Source organism: Lepisma saccharinum, chromosome 3 (assembly GCF_977018435.1).
Source record: "Lepisma saccharinum chromosome 3, izLepSacc3.1, whole genome shotgun sequence".
Classification (NCBI taxonomy): Eukaryota; Metazoa; Arthropoda; class Insecta; order Zygentoma; family Lepismatidae; genus Lepisma; species Lepisma saccharinum.
Genome location: NC_139231.1, coordinates 74187974 through 74202121, shown reverse-complemented (window position 1 = coordinate 74202121; position 14148 = coordinate 74187974). Strand labels below are relative to the sequence as shown.

Genomic DNA, 14148 nt, shown 5'->3' with positions numbered 1-14148 from the left:
CGGCAGAGTTAGGAAAGCGTATAAAGTGGGAAACTAAGAGTTATGATGCACGTAAGATCAAAGTAAACTTTTGTGGAAGCTTGGATGACAAATCAGTAAGCGGGTTGACGATCTTGAGTTGGCCTATGTGGCTTTAATTATACAGTTTCGCTTTTTTATGAAGTGTTACAGGGAACAAAGAAACGTTTTGAATGAAAGCGGTTACCAGAAGTTGTCGCTACAAGGCCAAGAGTTGCTCACTCATGGGAACGTGCTGAACTATAGGTCAGAGCTGGACAGATGGTCCAGACTTCCAGGCACCACACATCTGTATTTTGGAACATTCCTGCGATCTTATCTCTAATATCTGAAGGTGGTATATTTATCGATGAAAGAACTTGACCTGCCATATACATAGACAAGGACTGCAAGTCCAGCACAGTCATTTCAGGCTGCTACCCCCCCCCCCACCCCCCCACCCCCATCCAGTTGTCAGCAGCTCTTAGGACAAGGAAACAAGTCAAGGTCGATTTAAAATAACATCCAAGCACATTCGATCTTCTCTTCTCGCGTATCCAAGAGCAACCAAAATCACAATGGCAAAACAAGCCTAGCACATTGGGTAGCGGCCGTCTGGTGCGGTGTAACATTGGCACGCTTGGGGGAGGTGAGGGTAGAAGTCAAGTGCTATTGAATATCACTCAAGCTTGGTGTGGTGGTGTCTATTTTTAGATCAGACCCACTTACGAGCGGTAGAGCGCTCATGAAGTGAACGAGTGTGAATAAAACGAGTGAAAGGAACTTATTTTTCGGCCGATTTCCTTAATTTTTTTCCAAATTTTTCATGGTTCCTGGGAAAAGGGTTGTTACTTCGTGAGGGTCGTTATATCCGGGGTCGTAGAATCGAGAGTTGACTGTATAACGGATCATAAAGTCTACCTAAAACTGAAAATTTTTAACAAAAATCCAAATATATTGGAATGTGTACCATATCTATATCATATTTTGGAATTAAGGTAGTATCATATATCAGTTGACAACTTCTCCCCCTGCCTACCGGTGCATAATTTAACATCCAGTTCCATGTTGGCCAGTATGTGACATAAATCAGACTGTAAACTGAATATTGACTTGTCTAAGAAGAGCACATGTTTCCATATTCATTGGCAATATTCCTGACTCCGCTGTAAACAGGACTTCTCAGATGGCATAGTGGTAATTCTGTTGTTGCTTTTTAATAACAGGGTTATGGGTTCAATTCCCAGTGAAGGTACAAAGTGGTTCAGATCCTACTTCAAACTGTAGTTCCAGCCTCAATTAATGCTACTGGATGTTTGGAGCCTCTGATACACAGTTTGTCATGAGGCTCCATGCTATGAAGACAGTTGTCTGATTGTCACACAGTAAAGCAAGATGTTGGTCTTTCTGAGTGGTTGTGACTCTTGGACAAACTGGTACTGGTTGATTTGAACCTCACCTGTATAATGCAACTATTGCTCAAGTGTGGAAATAACACACTGAGCAGTCATTGATCTACGAGGCGCATCCAGAAAGTAAGTTTCCCTATTTTTTTAAAATAAAACCAACACAGTGTCAGGAAACAATTTATTGGCAACAGGTACAGCAAAGGTTCAGCTATTTTTCAACATAGCAACCACCAGAATTGAGACACTTGTGGTATCAACTTTTGGATCCCACTGTCGTAGAACTCTGCCGCCTGTGAATGGAACCAGCGTGTGACAGACATCTTCAGCTCTTCGTCGTTGCCGGAGGACAGGAATTTCTTGAGGTGCAAGAAAACGTGAAAAATCGCTTAGAGCCAGATCAGGTCTGTAAGGTGGATGATCAAACAACTCCCAGCCAAATTCTGTCAAAACAGCTGCTGTGCGCCGAGCCGTATGTGGACGAGCATTGTCATGGAGGAGCACAACACCTGCAGTAAGCATGTCACGCCTCTTGTTTTAAATGGCATGTCGCAATTTCCTTAGTGTTTCACAGTAATGGTCAGCGTTCTCCGTTTCACCTCTGGGGAGGAAGTCAATGAGCAAAATGCCCTTCCTGTCCCAAAACACGGTGCACATTCCTTTCTGTACCGACAGCGTCTGTTTGAATTTCTTCTTGACCGGAGATCCACTATGCCGCCAATGCATTGACTTCTGCTTGGTTTCCGGGGTGAAGTGCGAAATCCACATCTCATCGCCCGTGACGATCCTGGCGAGGAAATCATCGCCGTCATCATGGTACCGTTGCAGGAATGTCAGTGCTGCTCCTGAACATTTCATTTTGTGTTCGGGTGTCAGGTTTTTCATCACCCACCTGGCACACAATTTTTTGAACAGCAGGCGCTGCTTGACAATCTCATGCAACACGGATCGCGATACTGCGGAAAAAGGCTACTCAACTCCGTAATCGTGAAGCGACGGTTCTCTACGATGCGCTGCCGCACCAGCTCAACCAGATCATCAGTGATGAGGAACGGACGCCCACTGCGCTCTTCATCATGGACACTTTGACGACCTTCCGAAAACTGCCGACACCAGCAACGCACTATCTGCTTACTCATAATGTTCGGCCCATAGACCTCACAGAGCTGACGATGAATGTCAATTGGCGTAATGCTTTGTGCATTCAGGAACTTTATCACTGACCGAACCTCGCATGCGGCGGGAGAAGGAATACGAGCTTCCATTTCGGACCACTGCTGCCTCGCTACTGGCATGCGGCGGGAGAAGGAATATAACCTCCCACTTCATACCACTGCTTCCTCGCTACTGGCACCGGGCGGGATCTGTCTGCCTGGCATATATACATCTTAGCTCTGCTGCACATGCGCAATTTACACGGCTCATTATGTTTACTTTCACGGGAAAAAAATAGGGAAACTTACTTTCTGGATGCACCTCGTATGTCTACCCTGATTTCAGTCATCCTATTATTTTGTTCTGTAACAGAGGGTCAAAATTTCTTTGTGCCATACTTGATACTACTGTACAGTACATACATCATCAAAGACCATATGTCTGCTTATGATGAGAGCAAGATGAGAACTAGACACTTGGTGTTTGACACACTGTATTTTGTGACCTTTACAGCATTTTACTATTCTACATCCTTTATTTGCACAGTGATTGGTTGAAGTGTCTTGTCACTTTACTATACAGTTCCACTGTTTTCATGCCTTCAACTCTGTCCTTTGTATATTTTCTTGATTCTGCTTAATTTCTTTGTGCAAGTGTATTGATGTGAACTGTGTCAAAGGAGAACATATCTTAACAGAAAACAGTAAATTTTGTCTGAATGACTACTAATTTTTCTTTCCCCAATGGCTCCAAGAACAATGCATTTGTATTGTAATACACATCAGATTGATTTATTATCATGTTTCATGCATATTTTAATTTTTATTTGTTCAACATATGAAACAAATCCATTATTTTTTAATGTAAAACTTATCTTTAAAAATTATGTCATTAAAAAACTGCAATTATTCTTCTTTCAGATAGAAGTTCTTATGCTTGGTGACCCCGAACTCAAAAATGTTAAGAGGTCTGAAATTATACAGTTGATGAGAAGAGGCTTCTTCATATGTGATTCTCCATATGTACCTCCAAGGTAAATATAAACTAATTATAATTACAGACAGTAATATATATTGCCCTACTCTTTTGGGATTATTTTGAATTTATTGAGTAACTGTTACTTAAAAAGAAAAAATCATTGTTACTAAAATATCTAAAATCAGGATGTCATTGTTATTATGACACCTTATATTGTCCTTCAATATGTTTCTGTATTGTTTTCCTCTCAATTCAATGTTGTTTGTGTCACTATTGCAACTCCTAGTGTTTTTTTTTTTATGCACCTTATCCTTCACCCTCCTGCTTCTTCTTCCATTCTCCAACTCCCTCTGCAGCAGACACACCCATTCTTCTACTTTCCTGCTACTGTATTCCTGTTTCTGCTCTACCATTTCCTCTCAGCTCCACCAGGCCTACATCGTGGCATAGTGGGAATGCTGTTGCTTTGTAATCAAGAGATCTCACAGTACTGCCATCTACCGCGTGGAACACATGGTCAGTGATCTCAGTAGTCTGCAGACACAAGACAGCAGTATGGGATGGTCTGAGGAATTCACGGACTTTCAACGTGGTCAGTTGGTTGGGTGCCACTTGTGTAAGAAGTCTGTGCACGAGATTTCCACTCCTAAACATCCCTAGGTCAACTGTTTCCAATGTTATAGAGAAGTGGAAACATAAAGGGACATGTACAACCCAAAAGCATGCAGGCCAGCTTCCCATGTTGACCTCCAGAGACCGTCGAGTGTTGAAGAGGGTCGTATAGTGTAATAGTCACTTTGTATGTTACTTTGGTTTCCTGCCATTTTTGGGTAATCATGACGATGAGGATGAATACTGTTAAGATAAAATAGATGAGAGGACAATCACAATCATATATGGATGACACAACACGAGCACCACAGAGGATTACTCTAGCCATGAGTTCAGATGCCAGATCATCACTAATCTGACAAATGGAGTTCAGGTGTACTATGTGAAAGGAAGGTTGACATTTGTATGTCTTCAGAAATGGTCATGCCTTACACCCCACTTCTGCTTCTGCCCTACATTGTACACCTACCTCCTCATACTACTGCTGCCATTTCTTCTTTTCCACTTCCTCTTCTACCTGACATTGATCCACCACATCCTGATGCTACCGCTGCCATTTCTTCTGTTCCACTTCATCTCCTGCTCTACATTGTTCCATCACAACTGATGATACTGCTGCTATCTCTTCTGTTTCACATCCTCTTTGTCCCTACATTGCTCCACCACATTCTAATTCTACTGGTGCTATTTCTTCTTTCCCTCTTCTACAGTACATTGCTCCACCATATCATGATGCTATTACTGCTATTTCTTTTCTTCCACTTTTATTTTTCTATCCTGCATTGCTCCAATACATTCTGATGCTACCGGCATTTCTTCTCTTCCATTTCATCTTCTTCCCTACATTTTTCCACCACATCCTGATGCTATTTCTTGTCGCACTTCGTCTTCTGCCCTACATTGCTCCATCATACCATGATGTGACTACTGCTATTTATTTTTTCCAATTTTTTTTCCTACCCTGCATTGCTCCAAAACTTTCTGATGTGTTCCATTTCATCTTCTTCCAAACATTACTACACCACATCATAATGCTACTGCTACCATTTCTTCTGTCCCACTTTCTGTTCTTCCTCACATTACTCCACCACATCCTCATGCTACTGCTGATATTTCTTCTTTTCCACTTCCCCTTCTGATTGGTTGATTTATTTAGTTTATGTTACTTTGCTTTTTTGCCAATTTTGGCTCTCATGATGATAAAAATAAATGGTGATAAGATGAAATGGATGCAAGCACAATTACAAACATATATGAATAACACAACATGAGCCCCACAGTGGATTAGTTTGGTTTTGAGTTGCTGTTTTAAGTCCACTTTATGCACAGTAAGGCTAATCGGGACTGGACCTACAGTTTAAAGTGGGATCCAAACCACTTGTGTCTCCACCGGGTATCGAACCCGGGACCCCTTGATTACAAGGCAAAGACGCTATCACTGCGCCATGGGGGAGGCCACAGTGGATTACACTTTCAATGAGTTCACATGCCAGAGCATGGCCAAAATTAAAATCTCAGTCCATGGTGTACTATATGGGTGTACTATATGGTAGGGAAGTTGACATTATAGTGTCTTCAGTTAGGGTCGGTCACCCTTATACCCAACTTCCACTTTTGTCCTACATTGCACCAACACATCCTCATACAACTGCTGCCATTTCTTCTTTTCCACTCCCTCTCCTGCCGGACATTGCTCCACCATATCCTGATACTACTGCTGCCATTTCTTCTGTTGCACTTACTCTTGTGCCCTACATTCCTTCACCACATTCTGATCCTACTGATGCTGTTTTCTTCTGTTCCACTTCCTCTCCTGCTTTACATTGCTCCACCACATTCTGATGCTGCTCTCTCTTCTGTTCCACATCCTCCTCTTCCCTACAATGCTGCACCATATCCTAATTCTACTGCTGCTATTTCTTCTGTACCTCTTCTTCTCCCACCCTCAATTGCTCCACCACATCCTGATGCTGCTACTATCATTTCTTCTGTTCCGCTTCCTCTTTTGCCCCACATTGCACTTCCACATATTGATGCTGTTGATGCCATTCTTCCATTCCCACCTTATAATCAAGGGATTTCTGGTTCGATACCTGGTGGAGGATCATACTGGTTTGGATCCCACTTTAAACTGTAGGTCCAGTCCCGATTAGCCTTACTGTGTATAAGGTGGACTTAAAACTCAAAATCAATAAATCAATCATTTTTTTTCTCTATTTCACTTCCTGTTATGCCCCACATTGCTCCACAACATCCCGATGCTACTACTGCCATTTCTTCTGTTTCACTTCTTCTGTCCTACATTGTTCCACCACATCCAGATGCTGCTACTGCCATTCCTTCTGTTCCACTTCCTCTTCTGTCCAACATTGCTCCACTACATGATAATGCTGCTGTTGTTATTTCTTCTGTCCCACTTCCTGTCCTGCCTACATTGCTCCATCACATTCTGATACTACTGCTGCTATTCCTTTCTGTTCCACCTGCTCTCCTGCTTTACATTGTTTCACCATATTCTGACACTACTGCTGCTATCTCTTCTGTTTCACATCATTTCCCTGCATTCCTCCACCACATCCTAATTCTGCTGCTGCTATTTCTTCTATTCCTCATCCTCTGCCACCCTAAATTGCTCCACAACATTCTGATGCTACTGCTGCTATATCTTCTGTTACACATCCTCTTTTTCCCTACTTTGCTTTTAACTAACTCACTCACTCACTCTCTAGCCTTCTTAAACCCGAAGGTTCATGGCTGCAGCATCACAGGCCTTCCATCTGTCCCTATCTTGAGCAAGATCTATATACTCTTTTCCATCCCTACCGATTTCCTTTAAGTCCAACTCATTGTCCCTCCATCATCGTCTTGGCCTTCCTACAGGTCTCTTACCAGCAGGTTTCCCAACAAGAATCTTGTAAACTCCTCTTTCCTCTCCCATTCGTGCCACATGGCCTGCCCACCTAAGTCTTCTTCATTTAATTATTCTAATAATATCTGGACATGAATACAAATTATGTAGTTCTAAATTATGTAACCTTCTCCACTCACTTGTCTCCTCATCCCTTTTAGGTCCAAATATTTTCCTAAGGATCTTATTTTTAAATACTCTCAATTTGTGTTCCTCTCAATGTAAGGGACCAAGTTCCACACCCATATAATACTACAGACAAACTTACTGTTGTGTATATACTTTGCTTTTCCACATCCTAATTCTACTGCTGCTATTTCTTCTGCCCCAGTTCCTCTCCTGACCTACATTTTTCCACTACATCATAATGCTGCTGCTGCTATTTCTTCTGCGCCATTTCGTCTCCTGACCTACTTTGTTCCACTACATCCTCATGCTGCTGCTGCTGCTATTTCTTCTGCCCCAGTTCCTCTCCTGACCTACATTTTTCCACTACATCCTCATGCTGCTGAAGCTATTTCTTCTGCACCTGTTCCTCTCCTGACCTACATTGTTCAACTACATCCTCATGCTGCTGCTGCTATTTCTTCTGCGCCAGTTCCTCTCCTGACCTACTTTGTTCCACTACATCCTCATGCTGCTGCTGCTATTTCTTCTGCGCCACTTCCTCTCCTGACCTACATTTTCCCACTACATCCTCATGCTGCTGCTGCTATTTCTTCTGCACCAGTTCCTCTCCTGACCTACTTTGTTCCACTACATCCTCATGCTGCTGCTGCTGCTATTTCTTCTGCCCCAGTTCCTCTCCTGACCTACATTTTTCCACTACATCATCATGCTGCTGCTGCTATTTCTTCTACGCCAGTTCCTCTCCTGACCTTCTTTGTTCCACTACATCCTCATGCTGCTGCTGCTATTTCTTCTGCCCCAGTTCCTCTCCTGACCTACATTTTTCCACTACATCCTCATGCTGCTGCAGCTATTTCTTCTGCACCTGTTCCTCTCCTGACCTACATTTTTCAACTACATCCTCATGCTGCTGCTGCTATTTCTTCTGCGCCAGTTCCTCTCCTGACCTACTTTGTTCCACTACATCCTCATGCTGCTGCTGCTATTTCTTCTGCGCCACTTCCTCTCCTGACCTACATTTTCCCACTACATCCTCATGCTGCTGCTGCTATTTCTTCTGCGCCAGTTCCTCTCCTGACCTACTTTGTTCCACTACATCCTCATGCTGCTGCTGCTGCTATTTCTGCCCCAGTTCCTCTCCTGACCTACTTTGTTCCACTACATCCTCATGCTGCTGCTGCTATTTCTTCTGCACCTGTTCCTCTCCTGACCTACTTTGTTCCACTACATTCGCATGCTGCTGCTGCTATTTCTTCTGCCCCAGTTCCTCTTCTGACCTACTTTGTTCCACTACATCCTCATGCTGCTGCTGCTATTTCTTCTGCCCCAGTTCCTCTCCTGAATTACATTGTTCCACTACATCCCGAAGCTACTGCTGTTGTCTCTTCTGTCCCACTTCCTCTCCTGACCTACATTGCTACACCACATTCTGATGCTACTACTGCTGTTCCTTCTGCTCCACTTCCTCTCCTGACCTACATTGCTGCACCACTTCCTGATGCTGCTGGTGCTATTTCTTCTATTCCACTTTTCTCTTCTGCCTGTATCTGCTCCACCATTTCCTGATTCTGTTCTCTTTTTTTCTATTGTTCCATTTTCTTTTCTGTTCAAATCTGCTCATTTCTTTTATCTGCAATTCTTTTTTATTGCTGATCTTCCTAGTTCTCTTGGTCCTGCTACTACTACTGCTACATTTCAACTTACTCCAAGTGATTCTACTCCTTTACCTTAGTTTGTTCGCCATTGTACTCCTCTTCATATTTTTGCTTTATCTCCTCCCAGTTCTCTTCCTGTATCTTCTTTACTTTCTCTCACTACTGTTGCACTTTTTTCTGCAAATAGTTTAATTCTTTCATTATCTTGAATTTCAATCTTTAATCTAAAATGGGAAAATTTGCTTTGGGTATACACTATCTGACCGTGAGACTTAGTTAAATGTTTCATTAATATTCCTGTTGATGTTGTCCTCTAATTAGGACCTTTTACTTAGAGTAGTCATGCTAATTTAAAATTCATATTAGGTACTCTTCATTAGAAGTATCCTAAAGTTTTCATCTGCATGGTAATTTGTACTGGTATGTTGGCATGACAAAATATATGCTTTAATCTCGCTATTTTCCCATAGAATTTGTTTTACCTTTTATACATAAAAGGTGGCACATATTGTATCTACCAACTTCAAATGGCAACGGAAATATGGGGAGTGCTTGTAGTAACTTTAAATAGTTATGAAATAAAAATATACACGTAGGCACTTAATACAGTGTGAAATATGGACTATACAGATATTAGTGCACCTTGAAATAACATCCTCTAAATGTCCTTCTTCTGCTTGGATGCACTGTTCAAGGAGATGCGGGAAGGTTTTCAAGATGCACATCTCAACGTGCCCTGTGGAATAGCACGTATTTCACGGCAACTGACTGTTCCCAACATTACCCGCAGCTCTCTGCTGTCTAATCCACCTCGGAATGCTGTGTGTCTACTGGAACAGGTGCATGGCGATCTTCATTGTTTGACCACAGTGCCTGTTAGGATGAAGGCTTCCAACGCCGCAATCCGAGTCTGCACCGGCCGATGCTCCATGGTATACTAATTGTCTGACTCCCAAATCTCCACGGATGTAGTAGGTATGCCACACATGAGCACATGCATTCTGGCAGGTTTGCCAACTCGAATTGGTATATACAATATGCACCACCCTGTACATGCACACACAATATTACATTAGGTTACTATTAGAATTAAATAAATAATTTTTAGTGTTCAGTATCACTTAGAACAGTTGTATTGTATCATATTGCTCGTTGACAATGACAAGTATAGAGCTATAAAGAATCCACGCAATACAATGTGTGGAAGATGGTAGGGATGTAATTCTGCATCTACATGGAGTCATGTTTGCAATTTGTATTAGGGTCTAAGTGAAACCAGGCATAGGCGTAAAAATGAATTGTGCAATTGTGACAAGCTGCCCAATTGTGTTAAGTGAAAAGTATCATCTGTCACCAGTAGATTGCTTGTGTGTTTTATATCATTGAGAGTGAGCTATTAAAAATGGCAGATAACAGTGCAAACATGTTGCTGGATGAATGCTGTTTTGTCGTATCTCCACTTTTAGTCAGAGATGAGTTGATGACCTTATCATCTTCCATACATGTTAATGCAGTGTGTTCTAAATCTACGTATCTGGTTCTCTGGTGGTGTGAATTATCAACAATAATAAATGTTTGTGCAAATTTTGTAGTGTATTCCAAGTCCACATAAAACAAACTTTAATCAGCTCTCCTCTGGCTAATCAGCCACAGAAAACAGTTTGAACAGCACAAACATGTTGTAGATAAACTTTAGTCAACAATCAACAATTCCTGCTGTTGTGGTTGCAAGTTCACAGTAGTCGTTCAGGTGAACTTTCAGCATGGAAAGTGCTGAACCTGAATGCTCAACTGATAACATGTTATGAACTTACAAGAGATAGAAATCTTGATCTGTCAAAAAATATGGTCTAGTTTGATCAAGAGTGGCATTATTCTTCTGCATGTCTATTCATAACCCCATACCACAATCTGAACCTTTCAATTTTTAGATTCTTAAAGAACTACTTTCAGCACCAATTGCAAAGTGAAGCAGACTCAAAATTCTGGCTCGTGCATATCAATAAATCTCCTTATGCAGATGTTTTTACACACACTAGTTAAACTAGTGCAAGAATGAATATGATTTCCAACATGGTTCCCACTTCAGTAAATAACGGGTGGTGCAGAGAAACGGCAAAATTTCAATTGACGTAAAATGCATGAATCATCACAGGAAAAAATACATTTAATGATGGATATGCATGTACATAGTATGCCATTAACTATGACATTTACATATCATTTTACATGTCACTTTACTTCTTAAAGATTACATCAGAAAGATGTGTTCCATCTCGGCGTACACATTCTGAAAGTCTGCTATGGAAATTCTGGAATGCCCGCTGTATCATGTCTCAAGGAATATCAGTGATTTCTGCTGCAATCTTCTGTTTCAGTTTAGCAATAGTTGCAGGACGTGTGTTGTACACTTTACTTTTGAGATGTCCCCACAGAAAGAAATCGCAAACACTGAGATCAGGGGATCTCGGAGGCCATGAAATGTCACCGTTACGTGAAAAGATCCGCCTTCGAAACAATTTGCGAATCGCCTCCATCGACTGTCGAGCAGTATGTGATGTGACTTCGTCCTGCTGAAACCACATGTTGTTGGTTTCAAGATGTGCGTCGTGCAACTTTGGTGCAAAGAATGTTTCAAGCATAGCAACATATCGATCTGATGTCACTGTTGTTGCAATGCTTTCCTCACTTTCAAAAAAATAAGGACCGAAAACACCGTGGCTTGACGCTGCACACCATACTGTAACCTTGGTGCCGCTAAGGTGGAAATGGGCTTCGTCAGAAATCCACAAATTGTTAAGGAAATTGGCATCCTCGTTAACCTTAGCCAACACCAATTCGCAAAACTTCTTATGCAACACAGGGTCTTCAGGATGTAATTGCTGCACAATCTATAACTTATAGGGGTGGAACTTCATTTCATGCAATATTCTTTGTACGCTTCTTCGACTACACTGTAGGGCTTGTTGATGATGCATGTTGTCGAACGGAGCGGCGAGGGCTCCTCTGAATGGCAACTCGAACTGCTTCAATATTCTCTGGTATACGTACTGTTCGAACTCTACCTGGGGGCTTCTTCTACAACGCTGAACCGGTTTCTTCGAAATTACGCACCCATGTTGTAATCGCACGAGCCGGTGGGACACGAGCATGACGTCCTAGCTGGTAATGCTGCCGAAATACCCTTTGCACTGCAGGCACACTATCACCGTTCTTATAAAAAGCTTTCACAGCGAAAGCACGCTCCGAACCACTCCAATGCTGCATCATTACTAAATGGCAAACCCTCCTCAATGGTGTCGCATCGGTCCCGAACGAATGCCAGTGCTACAGTGTTGCCAATTACACATTCAAATTTGCAGTTTCTCTGTGCCACCCTGTACATTCTCTTACTTTGTACATCTATTTTGTTTTAATGGCCCTTTGATGTTATTTTGTTACATGCAAGGTCTGATAAAATTTTGTAAACTTGTTGTGGAAAAATTGCTGATATCAGTCTACTCATCTTCAATATATTTTCTTTGGGAAGCTATCCACCAATACCGATGGCTACTCCATCCTTAAAAGCTCTTCATAAGTGGTTTTATGTAATGGCCTTTGGAGGTGTCGTTGCATTACTTGTTATGTCATTGATATCATAAAAGTGCCTTCCTTTCAATGTTTCCTTTACCTTTGGGAACGGAAAAGGGGCATTTGGTCTAAATCTATTGAATTTGGAGGGTGTGGCAACACAGTTACTGTACTTCTTTCCTGGTTAAAAAGCGTTTGCTTATCTGTGAGCTCCTTTGGGACCAATTTTGCAGATGCCTTGTTCCAAGATAGTCAGTTAAGATTTTCTCTGATCTTTCTCAGTCGATGCTTCCTAACAGCCAGCAGTCTTTGTACACAATTCACAAACTTCTGTAATGTTGTCCTCAGTTCCTCCCACTTATGGCTATCCTGATCTCTTGTCATCAGTAACTTTACCTTTTCTCAAGAAAAAATATTTTATCCACCTATGGAAACTTGTATACAGCTACAGCTTAGACTGACGCCAACATCTCTGATTTTGTCTTGTCAACTTGAACATCGAATTTATCACGTTTAATCATTGATATCATTCCAGCTTTGACATCTCATGCCAGCACACCAAAACACAGACAGCAATAGATGTCACTCAGAAAGAGAATGACACCTGTTAACAATAACACAGCTGTGAAACATTGATACACTTGCATTATCAATGCATACTGGGATTTCTGTTTAATGCTGCTATGACAAAAACATGGATGCAGGTTCAGAAGTTTTGTCAGGCCGTGTACTCCATGTTCCAAATTAGTGGCCACAAAATACAACTTCAATTCTGATCCTTATGATTATAAACATAGTGGAAAATTTGCATGTTACCCTGAATCTTTTTCAGAGGAGCATTGAATATTTTAAGCTTTGGTTAATTGGTAAATTTTGTTTGTCAGTCAGTTGTATATTTCAGTAGCTTAATTGCAACAATAAGAAGAAACTAAAACTAGATGAAATTCAGAAGAGATTACCCACAAAGAAAGTCTAAGCCTTGATTGAATCAAATTGAATTCTTTACGGAATGAAACGCTTATATTGAAAGTCTAGTATCAACTATGGTATATTTTATTGAAGCTGTTCATTTCATTCAATGTCCGACCTTAGAGGAGTTACATATTTTATATTATGTAACTCTTATTTATCTACCAAAATGTTACTTTCATGTAGATCGTATATTAGTGATATCCAAATATGCAGATTCGTTTTCAACGCCAAAGCACATTGCAGTCACCTGGTTGCATACATTAATTAAGGAGGTGAATTAACCATTCATGTTCTTTGAAGATAATTTACATTGGATTGGTAGAATATTGCATATTGGTTCATCCTTATTAAATATACAGAATCATAAGAACATTCAATATCTACAAATATACTGTAATGATAGGAACATGTTACCTACCTGTTGTGTGCTGTTGAAACTCCATATTGACTACCATAACCTGCACAAGGAACAGTTTGAGTAGGAGTGAAATATCTTAGATTTCTAGTGTCCAAATGTATATGATTTTGATGTTGCTTTGTACATCTGTAAGCATTTTAATGCTAAGCAATATCTTACCAAAAATTCATTGTTAAGTTTTTAATTGTTAATTTTTTTGCTTGTGATGCAATGTACCTCTCTTTCTTATTGTCATTTGTAGTTGCAGTCTCTCAATCTTCTACTACTTCTTTTTTCTTTTCTCTCTCTCTCTCTCTCTCTCTCCCCCTCCCTCCCTCCCCCTCCCTCTCTCTCTCTCTCTCTCCCTCC

At 41.2% G+C, this 14148-nt stretch overlaps 1 protein-coding gene across 1 annotated transcript in view; it reads left to right on the top strand.

Moving 5' to 3' along the window:
- GluProRS (Glutamyl-prolyl-tRNA synthetase) overlaps positions 1-14148 on the top strand; it is a 162211-nt gene that overhangs the window by 38797 nt on the left and 109266 nt on the right. The window contains exon 12 of the mRNA XM_083118804.1: positions 3479-3591. Within this exon, the coding sequence (XP_082974930.1) occupies positions 3479-3591 (113 nt within the window). The remainder of the gene's footprint in view (positions 1-3478; positions 3592-14148) is intronic.